Raw genomic sequence first — 19314 nt, 5'->3', positions numbered from 1 at the left:
AAATGGATTACATTGCACTGTGCGTCATTCAGCCTAAAGGGCTGGTGACATCTAGTGGCAGAAAATAAGTTCTATGGGAGACGGCTCCAGATTAGAAAAGCCTGTCCCCTGCCGCTACACTGCAGAGTTGGGATTCTTGGTCTCTGTGTAGAAGCAGTGGTCTCTCTGTAAAGGTCCGACACATCTCATGGTGCCTGAGCCCTACAGGTCTGCATTCAACAAAGGTCATCCCACCTGCTAATTGGAGAGCTCTAACTCTGACTCAGCAGGGTGGTATCAGACCACTGTTTCCAAAAAAAAGCAAGGGTCCTTCTCTGCAGTATGTTGACAGGGCACAGGCTTTTCTACTTAGGCTGTGGCTGTTTTCTGGAACCATCTGAATTAGGGCTGTGTGAGGTCATAACGACATGGGGGTGGGTCTACACTAGAGGAAGCCAGTTGAATTTCACTGTGTGTCATTCAGCCTAGAGGAGTGGTGACATCTAGTGGTGGAAAAGAAGTACCAGGGGGCAGCTCCAGATTACAAAAGCTTGTCGCTAGAATAGGGAAGTGGGGGGGGGGGGGGGATGGGTGAACGTGGACAAAACTGATGCTATTCCACGGGCCAGGGTCTAGGAAGGGAGTACCGACTCACCCAGTCTTGGGTGGAGTTTACCAATGGGACCTGGGCATCATAGAAAAAAGAGGTGGGTTAAGGATAATAGAAAGTCCCAAAGGAGATCCATACCTGAAAAGAGGAGTGGAAACGGTCTGCGGTATATTTGAATAAAACATTTTGAAGTGTACCGCTGACTGTTCCCACTCCTCTTTTCAGGTATGGACCTCTTTTGGGACTTTCTATTGTCTCTAATCCCCCCCCTCTTTTTACCAAAGCCTGTCCCCTGCCACCATGCTTCACAGTGGTGTCTGTGTGGAAGCAGTGGTCTTTCTGTAGAGGTCTGACACATGACATGCTGAGTCAGCCCTACAGGTCTGCATTCAGCAAAGCTCATCCCCACCAGTGGGGGTGGTGTGTATCAGACCTCAGACAACTGCTTCTGCAAAAATGACTAGGGTCCTTATTTGCAGTAGGTTGGCAGGGGTTGGACAGGCTTTTCTACTCAGAGGGTGGACCTAGTCACACTTCAACGTTCCTGTGTGTGCATCAGTGCATGCTGGGCCACGCCTTAAGGTGTGTTACGTTAGGGCAGCCCGTTTTTTGGGGGCTGCCAACGCGTAAGAATAGACTAAGGAACGGGCATGCAGCATTTTTCCTGAGGCATCATACCAGGTTGCAAGACGGTGCATTGTGGTGCTTTGCATTGCATGTACGTTGGAGCTGCATTGCCTTTGGTGCATTTAGGTGGCATTCGAAATGAACGGCGCTGAAACAAATGAACGCACCGCATTACAAAAGTGGGTTTCAAGCCCTAAGACTTGCCACTTCTTTTGAAGCACCTATAATATACCTGGGCCGGTACACAAGGTGGATCTCGGGATAATGGTAGACCCCTAGAAGGACAGGCCGTGTCAACGGATCGAGGTCTACATGAGAAGTGCTGATATGTGACTCGTGTGCATAGAACCAGGAGGCCGCTTCTCTGATTATGAGAGGATGATTTACATATTGCCCCTGGAGAGCCGTTATAAGATCTCTGTAAGTAATAATTATTTCGAGAGGATGTCTGGGTTTGTGAAAGAACAGGAATTTGTCTTTAGTTATCAGCAGATGGATCCATCACGATTGAGTGAGAAAAACTAATGACGCTTTGTTAAGGCCTCTGTTTCCTTATTATTAATGTAATCTCTGCAATTAGAGATTACAGCCCTCAACTGCAAGAAATGATCATTCTGCAACATGGCTGGGTGCAATTTTATATTCTGTTACATATTTGTTATGGATGTGGCAGCTGAAGGAGAGGCTCAGGTCATATCTGGGGGTGACCACTTGTTGATGCCTCAAACTTTTTTATTAAAAAGACAGGGAAGGGGTTAGAACTGGGGATGAGCTGGGTTCAGTCCAAACCCATTTTGTCAGATCCTATGGTTGCATTTTAGCCGGCCCAATGGGTTACGGTCGGCGCATTCACCGCCTCGGCATTCACCGCCTCACAGTTGCATGTATGCAAAGGGGGTTGGGGCATGCGAATTATATAATTGATCTAATGGGGTTGCATGGCCATATTTGGATAATGACATTGACCTAATATGACCATGTGACCATATTAGGTTGATGATGTCATAACCATTCTGCCCTTTTGGGTACGTGCAGCTGAAGGGGATGGGAATCTTCCTGTGGCAGCTGATTGGGCCACTGGCTATGCCATTTTGTGCCCACTTGGTTTTGCCGAACTGGGTTCACACCAAACCCACCCAGCCTGATTAGGTCGGTGGGGATGCTATTACGTGACAGCTTCCCATGGGTTCTGCCCAACTAGGTTTGGACCATGTTCGGACCAAACCCCGTTCATCCTTGGTTAAGACTTTTGTCAGGTTTTCTCTCCAGTCTATGACCCCATTGGGGAGATTTTCTTTCTCTTCCTGTCCTCCTATCTCCGGTGCATGATGTAAGGAGTAACCCCCCCCAACCAAATTTTTTTTTAACTGCTGGTCTATAGATATACAACTAAGGGGGCCTTGTGCCCTTCTTTAACTGATGACTTAGTAAATTTGTCTTCGAACATTGCTATTTGTGATTATAATTATTTGTATACTTGGAGACGGGAAATCTCCAATACTTGCTTCTTTCTTTATTTTTTTTTTATTTTTAACAGTAAAACTTTATTGAAAGTTTAAAAAAATAACTTTTACAAGAAAACATCATTGCATCTTAGATACAGCATAGATGGTGTAGTGAAGAGATCAGCACAGGGAGTCCTTCAAGGGTCCAGTACGGTAATGGTTAATTATTAACAGAGGTAGTTGTTGCCGATGACAGATTTACAACAGGAATTTTCAATAACAGGAGTCACAAGGGTCGGAAGAGAATATCACCAGTAAATGCAAGTTCAAGGTGTCTTGCAGATGATGAATAGGATGTTCTTGGAGGGGGGTGAGGGAGAGGAAGGGAAAAAGGTAGGGGATTTCTTTAGGATGAGTTGGGTTGTAACCATGTGGACCATATTTTGTCTTTTTCTTATAGCCTCTACCTATATATGTCATTTGGTACGTTGGGAGCAGATTTAAGACGAGAACGAGAGTGGGTTACTAAAGGTCAGGGTGGGAGTTCTTTGGGATCAGGTTGATTGTAGCCATGTGGACCATATTTGGTCCTATTTAGCAGGGCAGCCTCTGCTCATATAAGTCAATATAGGAGTGCGGGTTAATGAAGGTTGGGTTTGGAGGTTTCTTCCTTACGATCAGATGGCTTGTAGCCATGTGGACTATATTTTGTCTTATTTAGTAGGGTAGTTTCTACTCTCATATGTCAATTGGTACACTGGGAGCACATTTTGGATAGCCTAGCTCCAGCCAACATAGGATGGGAATAGGTTATTTTGGATCAGGTTGATTGTAGCCACGTGGACCATATTTGGTCCTATTTAGCAGGGCAGCCTCTGCTCATATATGTCTACATAGGAGTGCGGGGTTAATGAAGGTTGGGTTTGGAGGTTTCTTCCTTGTGATCAGATGGCTTGTGGCCATGTGGACCATATTTTGTCTTATTTAGTAGAGTAGTCTCTACTCATATATGTCAATTGGTACACCGGGAGCACATTTTGGATAGCCTAGCTCCAGCCAACATAGGATGGGAATAGGTTATTTTGGATCAGGTTGATTGTAGCCACGTGGACCTTATTTGGTCCTATTTAGCAGGGCAGCCTCTGCTCATATATGCCAAAGGATAGGGGTGATGATGGTCGGTGTTGGAGGTTTCTTCTTTGCGATCAGATGGCTTGTAGCCATGTGGGCCATATTTTGTCTTATTTAGTAGAGTAGTCTCTACTCATATATGTCAATTAGTACACTGGGAGAACATTTTGGATAGCCTAGCTCCAGCCAACATAGGATGGGAATAGGTTCTTTGGGATCAGGTTTATTGTAGCCACATGGACCATATTTGGTCCTATTTAGCAGGGCAGCCTCTGCTCATATATGCCAAAGGATGGGGGTTAATGAAGGTCAGGGTTGGAGGTTTCTTCCTTGCAATCAGATGGCTTGTAGCCATGTGAACCGTATTGTCTTATTTAGTAGGGTAGTCTCTACTTATATATGTCAATTAGTACACTGGGAGAACATTTTGGATAGCCTAGCTCCAGCCAACATAGGATGGGAATAGGTTCTTTGGGATCAGGTTGATTGTAGCCACATGGACCATATTTGGTCCTATTTAGCAGGGCAGCCTCTGCTCATATATGCCAAAGGATGGGGGTTAATGAAGGTCGGGGTTGGAGGTTTCTTCCTTGCAATCAGATGGCTTGTAGCCATGTGAACCTTATTGTCTTATTTAGTAGGGTAGTCTCTACTCATATATGTCAATTAGTACACTGTGAGCACATTTTGGATAGCCTAGCTCCAGCCAGCATAGGATGGTAATAGGTTCTTTGGGATCAGGTTGATTGTAGCCACATGGACCATATTTTGTCCCATTTAGCAGGGCAGCTTCTGCTCATATATGTCAACATAGGAATGGGGGGGGTGATAAAGGTTCGAGGTTGGAAGTTTCTTGCTTGCGATCAGATGGCTTGTAGCCATGTGAACCATATTTTGTCTTATTTAGTAGGGTAGTCTCTACTCATATATGTCAATTGGTACACTGGGAGAACATTTTGGATAGCCTAGCTCCAGCCAGCATAGGATGGGAATAGTATAATATCTCTTCTTTTTCTAAAAAATGTGGAAGAAGGCTGGGAGAACCCAAGAATCCTAGAATTGTATGTATATTTTGGGGGATTGGGGATATTATGTTATTTATATACTTTAGAAATGTTATGTATAAAGTGATCTTTGAATGTCATGTTATGTAATTTTGTGTCCTTATTTTTCTAAAAATTTTCTAAAAATATTTTAAACTGAAATAAAATATAAATAAATAAAACAAACAGCTCCTGTGGGCAGCTAGATACAAAGGTTCCCACCTCACTTCCTGTGTGCAGCAGTGTCACCTGTGTCACCTACGCGTGTCGTCATAATTGGTACATTAGAAGCACATTTTGGATAGCTGAGCACCAGTCACCATAGGGTGATAAAGGTTGGGGTGCAGGGTTTCTTTGGGATCAGGTGGCTTGTAGCCATAAGAACCATATTTTGTCTTATTTAGTAGCCTCTACTCATGTTTTGTCTTATGTAGTAGCCTCTACTCATGTATATAGCCTCTACTCATGTATGTCAATCGTTACGTTGGGAGCACATTTTGGATAGCCGAGCAACAATCAACATAGGACGGGGGCAATGAAGGCCGCAGTCAGAGTTTTTGTGTGGATCAGGTGGCTTATAGCCATGTGGATCGTATTTTGTCTTATGTAGTAGGGTTGTCTCTGATCATATATGTAAATCAGTACGTTGGGAGCACATTTTGGATAGCTGAGCACCAATCAACATAGGACGGGGGCAGGGGGAATGAAGTTAGAGGTGGGGGGGGGATTCTTTGGGATCAGGTGGATTGTAGCCATGCGTACCATATTTTGTCTTATTTAGCATGGCAGCTTCTATTCCTATATGTTGATTAGTACGTTGGGAGCACATTTTGGATAGTCGAACACCAATCACCGTAGGACGTAGGGGGAGGTGTCACTTTTCATATGAGGAGTGTCTCCTCTTCTATCATAGCAAGATGCATAGAAGAGGAAGTGCTTAATATGTTTTTGAATGACAAGGCTGCTAATTTGGTCATCACTTGTCCCCAATAGTTGAAGACATGGGGCCACCACTAAACCACCATATGGTAAATGGGTCAACGTCAAGTTGATGTTTTTTTACAATTGGAGGGGGAGAGGGATGGGTAATGCAACACAGTCCTTGTGGAGTGTAAGATATTTTATGAAGAAATTTCAATGGGACATATTGGTCTGTGGCAGAGATCGTCAGTTTTTGTATATTGTGCTCCACCGCCATCCTCCCAATTTTTAGTTTCTTTTTAAAGGCTCAGTAAATGTTTGATGTCATTAAGTTGTCGGTGATATAAATAAAACCTGATTCTTTTCTGGATTATCCCTCAAAATGATTCACCCACGAACGTTATTGTGTTTTTCAGATTTGCTGGTAGACGGAAAACCATGCGACTTTGACATCATCGCGGACTGTAAAGTCGGAGACCCCATACGCCTGGAGGTGAGAATAACCAATCGCAGTAACAGCGCCGTTGGTCCGTTTGCACTGACAGTGATCCCGTACCAAGATTACCAGAATGGCGTCCATAACTACGACCTGAAAAACATTGTCACCTTTGTCGGCTCCAACACCTTCTATATTAATTCGGTGAGTAGACAAGCCGCGGTGATTTACTTCATTGCATTACTGAGAACTTTATTGATCGTCCTTGTGTGCGCACACACTGCACCCCGTTAATGAATACGGGGGGCAAAAGCCTGTAGTACCCAGGCTGGCTCCTGTATGTAATGGTTTCATGATTGCTTGAAATGAAATTTTAACCCCTCCTAGCCAGACCTGGAGTCCCTTTAAGTTCTGAACACCTGGAGGGGTGGAAAGGATCAGTGATCATGTGACCAGCGCTTCGTGGGCTCACCGTTTCCACCGGTTTGCCCAAGAAATGATCCAACGGTGCGGCCGGTTGCTCATATAGGCAATCAAAGAGTAGATCCTGTTTGATCGCCTCTATGGCCTTGGAGGTCTGGAGTGACGTCATGACATCACTTTCCTGTCCAGGCTGGAAGTAAATCTTCTTTTTTTTTTTTTTTTTTAAAGCAAAAGATCCCCAAAATTTTTTTTTAGCCATCTTTTGCTTATAAAGGTAAAGTAGACATTTGGGGTATTTATGACCCCAGATATCTCCATAAATGATGTTTACATTCCTTGTAATAGGAATAAAACTGATCAAAAGAAAAAAATAAAAATTAAAGGGACAGTGTAAAAATAAAAAGTGATATAAATAAGTAAACAACATTTTTTTAAGCGCCCCATCCCTCATTTTTGTTGTCAGTGGAAGGTATTATGCCCCATCATTGGTGTGTCAGTGGGAGGAATAGTGCCCATTGTTGGTGTCAGTGGGAGGAATAGTGCCCCATTGTTGGTGTCAGTGGGAGGAATAGTGCCCATTGTTGGTGTCAGTGGGAGGAATTGTGCCCCATTGTTGGTGTCAGTGGGAGGAATAGTGCCCATTGTTGTTATCAGTGGGAGGAATAGTGCCCCATTGTTGGTGTCAGTGGGAGGAATAGTGCCCATTGTTGTTATCAGTGGGAGGAATAGTGCCCCATTGTTGGTGTCAGTGGGAGGAATAGTGCTCTATTGTTGGTTCAGTGGGAGGAATAGTGCCCCATTGTTGGTTCAGTGGGAGGAATAGTGCTCTATTGTTGGTTCAGTGGGAGGAATAGTGGCCTATTGTTGGTTCAGTGGGAGGAATAGTGCTCTATTGTTGGTTCAGTGGGAAGAATAGTGCTCTATTGTTGGTTCAGTGGGAGGAATAGTGCTCTATTGTTGGTTCAGTGGGAGGAATAGTGCCCCATTGTTGGTTCAGTGGGAGGAATAGTGGCCTATTGTTGGTTCAGTGGGAGGAATAGTGGCCTATTGTTGGTTCAGTGGGAGGAATAGTGGCCTATTGTTGGTTCAGTGGGAGGAATAGTGGCCTATTGTTGGTTCAGTGGGAGGAATAGTGCCCCATTGTTGGTTCAGTGGGAGGAATAGTGGCCTATTGGTTCAGTGGGAGGAATAGTGGCCTATTGTTGGTTCAGTGGGAGGAATAGTGGCCTATTGTTGGTTCAGTGGGAGGAATAGTGCCCTATTGTTGGTTCAGTGGGAGGAATAGTGCCCTATTGTTGGTTCAGTGGGAGGAATAGTGGCCTATTGTTGGTTCAGTGGGAGGAATAGTGGCCTATTGGTGTTGGTGGAAGGAATAGTACCCTATTGTTGGTGTTAGTGGAAGGAATAGTGCCCCATTGTTGGTGTCAGTAGCAGGAATAATGCCTCAAGGGCCAGATAAAGGCAAGCAGAGGGCCGCAGTTTGAAGACTATTGGACTAGAAAATGCTGGACGTCCCCCAGCCAGGAGGTGGGCTCTATCTGACTTGCTGCAGCTTCTAATGCACATGGTGAGAAGCTCACAGTGTGCAGTGAAATCAGAGTAAGTAATTTCAGTCCAGGAGAGGAGCCGCTACAACTGAAGAAGAGGCGATTGAATTATCACATATCACTGGAGTTCACCTTTCGGGTAGCCCTGGGCTCCTTTTTGTCCTCAGTCCTCCTCACCGGTGACAATTTTCCTCTCTTTTTCGCAGGTTCAGCCTACGGAATATTCGGTGTGTTTCGGCTCTTTGCTCTTCCTCTACACCGGAGATTTCTACCTGGATATCAAGTTTCAAGACGACAACGTCGCCCGGGAACTGCCGCTGTCTTGGTTTTGCCTCCCCAGCGTCCATATACGTGCCGTGAACTCCATCAGTGAGGCCCAGCTCTGATCAGACCCTCCCCCCCCTCCGTTGTTTAAATTATTCCGCACAGATTTTATATACACCGCGACCAGTTTCTATATCCGGATATTCAAGAGTTTGGAGAGTCAGAAGTCAGTAGCTCATTCTCCTACTAATAAATGTTGTCCGGTTTTCATTATAAGTTAATATTCCATCTCTCTGACTTCAGATGGATCATCATTTCTCTACAGCACATGATTGAAGTGAAGTGTCCGGGGGGCAGCCCGTCCTATAAGGGCACACGGGCGCCACCTGTCCTCTACAGCCCCTTAGCCAAGGCTTGGAGGCCTTCTTAAATATTGCAAGACAGTTAGACAACTTCATATAAGGAAATACGTAATATGCAATTACATAAAGTGTAAACCCTTAAACATACCCAGTGAAGTGACTAGCCTCAGGTGATATTAAAATCATCCTACATACTTTGTACCTGTTTATCTGCAGCCATCTCTCCTCTACAACTGTTCAAAGTACACAGATCAAAGGCTATTTCTCCGCTCCGGAAGGTAGGGGGCGGGATCTGATGTCACACACTGCACAGAAGTGTATGCTGATGCTCAATATTTTTTGGGGGGGTGGCAAACAAACCTGCCCCCCTCACTCGCACAACTACCATCAATAATCCCCCCCCCCCGCCGTAGGATGGACAGAAAGGCGACGATCAGTCCGGCCTTGCCTGCTCCCGCTTGCACAGGCATTGCTTCTCCTCCCGGCCGAACAGGAAGTGGGTCCTGAGACCCGATTAATGTTGAGTCTTAAGACTTCCTGGCCAATTGGGTCTCAGGACACACTTCCTGATTGGCCGGGAGGAGAAGCATGAAGACATTAGCAAACAGAAATGCAACGATCAGTCCAGCCTTGTCTGCTCCTCCTTCCCACTTGCACAGGCGTTGCTTCTTCTCCTGGCCGAACAGGAAGTGGGTCCTGAGACCCGATTGGTTGGCTGGGAGTCCTAAGGCTCCCTGGCCAATTGGGTCTCAGGACCTGCTTCCTGATTGGTTGGGAAGATAAGCAGGAAGACATTATCGAATATTAATTTGCTAAAGTCACACAACTGGGTGGGCTCGGGGGGCACAGTGCTCTGCGCCCCCGAGCCCACCCTTTTTTAAGCCAATTAGAGCCTCAGACTCTAATCATGTGCTTCAAAAAAAAAAAACATTGTAATCAATGCATCCGGAGCCCTGCATTTAGATTAGGGGCTGGGTGCATGGATTAGGGGGGTACTGTCCCTGTGCCCCTAATGGTGTGGCTGCCCCTGCTGCACAGTATTGAGCAGGAAGCTGAGTATAATCTGAGACCTAAGTGGAGAGAATGGCGACACACACACCCCTCTCTACTCTTGCTCCCACATCTAACTGGGAACACTTGCATAACAACTTAAAGAGGAACTGCAGTCTGCTCACATAATTTGTAATAAAAACATCTTTGCCATTCTGAAGCTTCCCTCCAACCACTTTGCATATTATTTTATATATACTGTGATCCTGTACTTGCCGAATATGCTGCAGAAATCTCCCTCCGCTGAGTCTGGCTGCAGCCATTTTAACTGTGGGCAGCTGAAGCTGCTGCCTGTTCACTTCCTGGATTTACACAGACACACAGAGGCACGCCTCCAGCTCTGAAACATATAAAGAGAAGGAGAGCGCACAGCTGCCCGAGTGTAATACCGTTTTTAATGATTTAAAATCAGAATCACAAGTAGAAAGTTGCACTCACAAACACAGGAAGGATTTTCGCATGTACATCAAAAGATTTGCCGCCTCCTCCTGGCCTGTGTGGCATACCAGGAACCGATTTGCTGCTAGGGGTCCTTAGGGCTTTTAAAAAAAAAATGTCATCTGTCCTTCAGCTTGCTGTTAAATAGCAGAGCACAGACCCTACTCGTTGACAGCAGTGCTGAATGATTGGTGCTGCTGGAGAGATGACATCATAATGGGTGAGCCGGTGCTGAACTGTCAGCGATGACATCACAGTCCTTGCTGGGATGATATAAAAGGCTGCAAGATGAAAAGTAAGAAGTTACTTTTGGTAGTTACATGCACACTGAGCGTTTCTTTCTATGAACCTTAGGCTCACACGTGCAGCCCAGGGGGCAGTAAAACCAGGTGGTTCAGCTGCGGTTATACCACCCCCCCAACCGTCTGCCTGAACAAGGACATACACTCACCACTGTACATGTGCCGCAGCTGCGATGCGGTGATTCGCAGCCATAGCAAGACTTAAAAGAGAAGTTTTTTTTCCTTACCTACCGTATATACTCGAGTATAGGTCGATCCGAATATAAGCCGAGGCCCCTAATTTACCACAAAAAAAATGGGAAAACTTATTGACTCGTGTATAAGCCGAGGGTGAGACATGCCTGTCCATCCCTGTGTGTCCATCCCTGTGTGTCCATCCCTGTGTGTCCGTCCATCCCTGTGTGTCCGTCCATCCCTGTGTGTCCAGCCTACCTGTGTCCTGTGCCTCTTTGTCCTTCTGCAGCCTGTGTCCTTCTGCAGCGATCTGCATGTAAAAACATGCCAGGATCGCCGCACCTCTTCTCGTCTGTGACAGACGGCGGCCATTCCACTGTTCAAAAGCCGCGCCTCCGTCTGTGATAGGCGGAACACTAAATTTCCCAGCAGTCAGTGTTCCGCCTATCACGGACATCCTCTCATCCTCGTCCGTAGTATGAGGATGAGCGGATGTCCGTGATAGGCGGACCACTGACTGCTGGGAAATTGAGTGTTCCGCCTATCACAGACAGGGAGGCGCGGCTTTTGAATAGTGGAATGGCCGCCGTCTGTCTGCACGACACGCTGATCGGGTAGACAGACGGCGGTGACTCGAGTATAAGCCGAGGGGGGCACTTTCAGCCTAAATAAAGGGGCTGAAAATCTCGGCTTATACTCGAGTATATACGGTAAGTGGACTCTGCATCTGCGTTCCACCGGCTCTAAGACCGAGTACTAGACGTGTGCAATTCGTTTCGTTCCAAATTAGTTATTATTTCAGATTTACGAATTTCGTTAAACAGGTTTTTGTTAATTCGGATAGTTCCGTACGTAATTCATTAAAAAAAACGAACGAATAATCACTAACTATTAAATTAGAGGTATTGGAAGTTCCTTTCAAATTTGGCTGTTAGTGAACGTAACGAATACGAATTGATCCGAAGTTACGAATTATCCGAAATAACAAATGCCGCATCTAAACGAATGAAACGTCGAGTAACGCATTAATAATAATAATAACTTTTTATTATTATTATTATTATTATTTATTAATAATTCTTTCCGTTCCATTTGTTTAGATGCAGCATTGGTTATTTTGGATAATTCGTAACTTCGGATAAATTCGTATTCGTTACGTTCACCAACAGCCAAAAATATATGAAAGAAAATTCCAATACCTTTAATTTAATAGTTATTATTTAGAATTTTCGGATTTCTTTCTTTCTTATTTTCGGATTTTCTTTCTTATTTTTTCTGAGAATTTTTGGAATTTACGTACTTACGTATTTTCAAATTTACGAAATTTAATTTTTTTTTCAAATTTACGAATTGCGATCATAAGGAATGACCCGAAAATTGAAGAAAAAAAAACAAACAAAATACGAATGAAACGAAAAAACAAATACATTTTTTCAGCACTGCACATGTCTAGTAGCTGCCAAATGCGGCTAATACAGTTCTGTAGGGCGGCACCGCAATCGGGTGCAATGCACGTGATTCCACCATGTTGGTATGGCAATTGTAGGGTTCAATCAGGTAGTGAGGAGGCGACATATCTCCTCACTGCTTGTGAAACGCCTCTGAAAAGCGATCTGAGCATGGATTGCTTTTCAGATTTGTAGCTGTCCTTGCTGCACAGATGAACGAGCCCTTACAGTGTATCTCTATTGGCTTTTTTTCCTGCCTGTGTCCCATTTGGGGGAAATATCCCATTACTTTTTGTCCCAGAGATACAACAGGAAGTGAGAGGAGGTCTCTCAAAAGTGAGGGGAAATTCCTTTTTCGTTGTAACCATTACATGGTGTGAAAGCACTGAACTCTATGGTGTAAAAGTCCTAAAAGCAACTCTCCATGAGCTGGGGTATGCTATCAGACCTTTAAAGGGGGTCTCGCAGGCATCAAAAGATGGAAAGGCCACACTACTTTGTACAGTCTATACTTCTTTTTTTTATACAACTTAAAATCAACGCGTTTCAGACTCAAAACCCCCTTTCACAGGGCAACCCCACCAAAAAACACTTTTTATTCATGCTTTGTTTTTATCCCTTCCATGACAACTAAGAACTGAGGCATTGGAATGATGAGACTGCCACACTAGTTTGTACACGCCATCCTTTTTTTTAATACAACTTAAGAGTCAACACGTTTCAGACTCAAAAGTCCCTCTTCATCAGGGCTTAAAAAAACACGTTTTTTTTGTTTTAGGCTTAGCCCTGTTAAAGGTTTTTTTTTAGCTTTTAGTTGTCACCAGAACAGGTGTCTCCATTGGATGATGTACCCTCTATTCCTGTTCTAGTGACAACTACAAAATTTTGGGCTTCTCGTTACCTTCTGCCCTGGTGAGAAGTTCAGCGTTGGAACTTTTTTTTTATATATTTAGGAATAAATAGAAGGACAGAGAGATTGGGTAAGCGGAGGCGGAAAAGGTTTCTACACCGTTGATTTCTGCAGGGCGGTCTTTAACGCAAGGGTTAAAGGGGTAGCTGCTCTGGGCCCAATCATTGTTGTTGTGGGGCCCAAAGCAGCTGCCCCTTGCCCGCAAATAGCTGATAAGTGGTTTCATGAGGGCCCAAGAAAATGTTTGCCCAGGGTCCAAACAATATTCCTAATGAACCTGGATTTCTGGGGTGTGAAATGTTCATTCCATGTCCAAATGCAAGCTGCTTCCAATGACAGACTGTTTACGAAGCCAACGCGTTTTGTTATTCATTTTATTGTGATTAATGTTATTGTGGGTATGATTATTTTCAATCTACTATGGTCCTGAGTTTCATTACCATCATAGGAACATTGTTAAATGTCCACTGAGTTCAACCAATAATGGAAAACCTCCAAATACTGAACCCTACACCCAACTCTGATCCAGAGGAAGGCACAAAAAGCCCATTACAAGGCAAATGATTTTGATTAATATTATTATGAGTATGATTATTATCAACCTGCTATGATCCCCATTTTTATCACCATCATAGGAATATAGTTACTGGTGCATTGAGTCCAACCAATAATAGAAAACCTCCAGAGACAGAACCCTGGCCCAGAAGAAGGGCAAAAAATAAAAAGTCCCCTGTGGTCCAGTTTGCTCCAACAGGGGAGAAAGAAAATTCCTGATCCCCTACTAAGCCCATGGTGACCAACCTGCAGCCCTATGGTAGATCATGTGCAGGCAGGGCCCGGGACAAGGGGTGGAGCGGCAGGGACAGTTGCCCTGGGCGCAATGGTTTACTGTAGGGATGGGGGGCGCCTTCCTCCTGTTACAAGGCTGACAACAGTAGTGACGTTGGCAGAGTGACTGCTGGGGTGTAGGGCAGTGATGGTGAACCTTGGCAACCCAGATGTTTTGGAACTACATTTCCCATGATGCTCAACTACTCTGCAGAACGCATGAGCATCATGGGAAATGTAGTTCCAAAACATTTGGGGTGCCAAGGTTCGCCATCACTGGTGTAGGATCTTCTAAGCTGCAACTTCATGAATGGTGGAGGGGGGTGCAGTTTGGCATCTTTGCCCTGGGCACTGGATGAGCTTGTCCCGGCACTGTGTGCGGCCCTTGGACCTTTAGCAGTTTGTAGTGGGAACATTGCTTAGGGTAATTACATTGATCTCTACTAGCCTCATGTAAAATGTTCCCAGTTTTGATTATATCCCCACCCAACAATGTATCCTGTCCACACTCTCTGACCCTCATTTTCTCTATTAGGTCTGCAGTCTCTGACAGTCCTCTGAAGAATTACATTATACGCTATATTTCCCAGTCTTAGTCCGTAGGGTTCAATATTGAGTTGGCACGCTCTTGGCAGCTATAACAGCTTCAACTCTTCTGGGAAGGCCGTCCACAAGGTTTAGGAGTGTGTCTATGGAAATATTTGACTATTCTTCCAGAAGCGCATTTGTGAGGTCAGGCACTGATGTTGGACGAGAAGGCCTGGCTCGCAGTCTCCGCTCAAATTCATCGCCAAGATGTTCTATGGGGTTGAGGTCAGGACTTTGCAGGCCAGTCACGTTCCTCCACCCCAAACTCGTTCATTCATGTCTTTATGGACCTTGCTTTGTGCACTGGTCCAAATCATTTGGTAGGGGGGGGATTGTGGTGTGGGGGTTGTTTTTCAAGGGTTGGGCTTGGCCCCAGTGAAGGGAACTCTTAAGGCGTCAGCATACCGAGACATTTTGGACAATTTCTGGTTCCTAACATTGTGGGAACAGTTTGGGGGATGGCCCCTTCCTGTTCCAAACATGACTGCGCATCAGTGCACAAAGCAAGGTCCATAAATACATGGATGAATGAGTTTGGGGTGAAGGAACTTGACTGGCCTGCACAGTATGCTGACGCCTTAAGAGTTCCCTTCACTGGAACTAAGGGGCCAAGCCCAACCCCTAAACAGCAACCCCACACCATAATCCCCCTCCACCAAATGATTTGGCTCAGTGCACAATGCAAGGTTCATAAAGACATGGATGAGCGAGTTTGGGGTGGAGAAACTTGACTGGCCTGCACAGAGTCCTGACCTCATCCAGATAGGACACCTTTGGGATGAATTGGAGTGGAGACTGCGAGCCAGGGCTTCTCCTCCAACATCAGTGCCAGGCCTCACAAATGCACTTCTGGAAGAATAGTCAAACATTCCCATAGACACCCTCCTAAACCTTGTGGACGGCCTTCCCAGAAGAGTTGAAGCTGTTATAGCTGCCAAGGGCGTGCCAACTCAATATTGAACCCTACGGACTAAGACCATGATGCCATTAAATTTCATGTGCGTGTAAACTTTACTTTTGGTGAGCGGCCATTTGGTGATGTCACGGGCCGCATTGAGGCCCCCTTTAGCTCATAAGTTGACAATCACTGCCCTAAGGCAATGGGATATTCCCTGGATCAAAAAAAATATTAAAAATAGATTACTAATACTATTATCCAATATCTTCACACTTTTTTTATTACGTGTTACAATTATGTATATAAAATAATTTATATATATTTTTTTTGATTGTTTTCTACTTTTGGTGTTATGCGTTTTACCCCTGATGAAGGTGGTGGTGTTACGTGTTGGCTTTATAAAAAGACCTGTCATTGGAATAAACCTGTAGAGGGAATATCGCTGTGTAGAGTGTCAGTTATAGACTTGCTCATCCCTATCAAAGTGGTTGTGGAAACCCTTTGGTGGGCCCAATATTCCCGATTTATATTTAGATCACCGCCATACTTTTGGATAATAATAATATAATATAAAATGAACCTATAAAGAAGCCCCCCCCCAGGGCTCCGGCGCTATTTATCCCAAGCATGTTCATTGCATGTCATCCTTTTGGCGAACTTTGCCCTCCAGCCATGAGGAGCTTTTACCTTCAACTGACTAACGGCTCCTTCTCATCACTCGGACCGGAGGCGGACAACCCTGTGGTCCTGCCTGCAGAGAAGACACAACGAGCGAATGGAGATAAGTCTATGGACTGGGCCGTGCACAGAAGAATGGCGGAGGACAAGAAACCGAGACGGGCAGTATGCCGGGATCTGATGTGTAGTTGTTTCCTACAATGGTTTATATGAGGTTATTGTGATGAATGTCTCAACTGTGACCCCTCCCCCCCCCAACCTACCTGAACCCCAAAATAAAGCAGCCTTGTATCATCTGTCCAATGTATGTGACTCGTCTATATAATGTAATACGCTGCTCAGCGTGCATGAAGGTATTCAAGTCCTATAGACTGCACTTCTACCCAATTATTCTGGACCACACACAGACCAACCATTACCTTCCAATTAGGGCCCCCGACTCCTCACCTCTACCTATAGAGTGATGAGGATGGTCATATCCTTCTCTCCCCAGGGATCACATTATATCCTCCTCTCCCCAGAGATAGCACTGTATCTTCCTCTCCCCAGAGATCGCATTGTATCCTCCTCTCCCCATGGATCACGTTATATCCTCCTCTCCCCAGGGATCGCATTGTATCCTCCTCTCCCCAGAGATCGCATTATATCCTCCTCTCCCCAGAGATCGCATTATATCCTCCTCTCCCCAGGGATCGCATTATATCCTCCTCTCCCCAGGGATCACATTATATCCTCCGCTCCCCAGGGATCACATTGTATCCTCCTCTCCCCAGAGATAACATTATATCCTCCTCTCCCCAGAGATCGCATTATATCCTCCTCTCCCCAGATATCGCATTATATCCTCCTCTCCCCAGGGATCGCATTATATCCTCCTCTCCCCAGAGATCACACTATATCCTCCTCTCCCCAGAGATCGCATTATATCCTCCTCTCCCCAGAGATAACGTTATATAATCCTCTCCCCAGGAATCACATTATATCCTCCTCTCCCCAGGGATCGCATTATATCCTCCTCTCCCCAGAGATAGCACTGTATCCTCCTCTCCCCAGAGATCGCATTGTATCCTCCTCTCCCCATGGATCACGTTATATCCTCCTCTCCCCAGGGATCGCATTGTATCCTCCTCTCCCCATGGATAACATTATATCCTCCTCTCCCCAGATATCGCATTATATCCTCCTCTCCCCAGGGATCGCATTATATCCTCCTCTCCCCAGAGATCACACTATATCCTCCTCTCCCCAGAGATCGCATTATATCCTCCTCTCCCCAGGAATCGCATTATATCCTCCTCTCCCCAGAGATCACGTTATATAATCCTCTCCCCAGGAATCACATTATATCCTCCTCTCCCCAGGAATCACATTATATCCTCCTCTCCCCAGGGATCGCATTATATCCTCCTCTCCCCAGAGATCACACTATATCCTCCTCTCCTCAGGGATTGCAATATATCCTCCTCTCCCCAGGGATCACATTATATCCTCCTCTCTCCAGAGATCGCATTGTATCCTCCTCTACCCAGGGATCACATTATATCCTCCTCTCCCCAGGGATCACATTATATCCTCCTCTCCCCAGGGATCACATTATATCCTCCTCTCCCCAGGGATCACATTATATCCTCCTCTCCCCAGGGATCGCATTATATCCTCCTCTCCCCAGAGATCGCATTATATCCTCCTCTCCCCAGGAATCACATATCCTCCTCTCCCCAGAGATCACTTTATGTCCCCCTCTCCCCAGAAATAACATTATATCCTCCTCTCCCCAGAGATTACATGATATCCTCCTCTCCCAAGTGATCACATTATATCCTCCTCTCCCCAGAGATCACATTATATCCTCCTCTCCCCAGAGATCACATTATATCCTCCTCTCCCCAGAGATCACATTATATCCTCCTCTCCCCAGGGATCACATGATATCCTCCTCTCCCCAGAGATCACATGATATCCTCCTCTCCCCAGTGATCACATTATATCCTCCTCTCCCCAGGGATCACATTATATCCTCCTCTCCCCAGAGATCACATTATATCCTCCTCTCCCCAGGGATCACATTATATCCTCCTCTCTCCAGAGATCGCATTGTATCCTCCTCTACCCAGGGATCACATTATATCCTCCTCTCCCCAGGGATCACATTATATCCTCCTCTCCCCAGGGATCACATTATATCCTCCTCTCCCCAGGGATCACATTATATCCTCCTCTCCCCAGAGATCGCATTATATCCTCCTCTCCCCAGGAATCGCATTATATCCTCCTCTCCCCAGAGATCACGTTATATAATCCTCTCCCCAGGAATCACATTATATCCTCCTCTCCCCAGGGATCGCATTATATCCTCCTCTCCCCAGAGATCACACTATATCCTCCTCTCCTCAGGGATTGCAATATATCCTCCTCTCCCCAGGGATCACATTATATCCTCCTCTCTCCAGAGATCGCATTGTATCCTCCTCTACCCAGGGATCACATTATATCCTCCTCTCCCCAGGGATCACATTATATCCTCCTCTCCCCAGGGATCACATTATATCCTCCTCTCCCCAGGGATCACATTATATCCTCCTCTCCCCAGGGATCGCATTATATCCTCCTCTCCCCAGAGATCGCATTATATCCTCCTCTCCCCAGGAATCACATATCCTCCTCTCCCCAGAGATCACTTTATGTCCCCCTCTCCCCAGAAATAACATTATATCCTCCTCTCCCCAGAGATTACATGATATCCTCCTCTCCCAAGTGATCACATTATATCCTCCTCTCCCCAGAGATCACATTATATCCTCCTCTCCCCAGAGATCACATTATATCCTCCTCTCCCCAGAGATCACATTATATCCTCCTCTCCCCAGGGATCACATGATATCCTCCTCTCCCCAGAGATCACATGATATCCTCCTCTCCCCAGTGATCACATTATATCCTCCTCTCCCCAGGGATCACATTATATCCTCCTCTCCCCAGAGATCACATTATATCCTCCTCTCCCCAGGGATCACATTATATCCTCCTCTCTCCAGAGATCGCATTGTATCCTCCTCTACCCAGGGATCACATTATATCCTCCTCTCCCCAGGGATCACATTATATCCTCCTCTCCCCAGGGATCACATTATATCCTCCTCTCCCCAGGGATCACATTATATCCTCCTCTCCCCAGAGATCGCATTATATCCTCCTCTCCCCAGGAATCGCAT

At 45.6% G+C, this 19314-nt stretch overlaps 1 protein-coding gene across 1 annotated transcript in view; it reads left to right on the top strand.

Annotated features, from left to right (window-relative positions):
• The window catches only part of TRAPPC9 (trafficking protein particle complex subunit 9), a 903391-nt gene extending 893381 nt beyond the window's left edge, over nt 1-10010 (top strand). The window contains exons 22-23 of the mRNA XM_077493381.1: nt 6173-6396; nt 8369-10010. Of these exons, the coding sequence (XP_077349507.1) occupies nt 6173-6396; nt 8369-8548 (404 nt within the window). The 3' untranslated portion in view covers nt 8549-10010. The remainder of the gene's footprint in view (nt 1-6172; nt 6397-8368) is intronic.
• The last annotated feature ends 9304 nt before the right edge of the window (nt 10011-19314 follow it).

This window comes from Lithobates pipiens, unplaced genomic scaffold, assembly GCF_037356315.1.
Source record: "Lithobates pipiens isolate NorthernLeopardFrog02 unplaced genomic scaffold, aLitPip1_a1.2 Scaffold_19, whole genome shotgun sequence".
Lineage (NCBI taxonomy): Eukaryota > Metazoa > Chordata > Amphibia > Anura > Ranidae > Lithobates > Lithobates pipiens.
The sequence above is the reverse complement of the archived record's forward strand: the minus strand, read 5'-3'. Positions and strand labels throughout refer to the sequence as shown.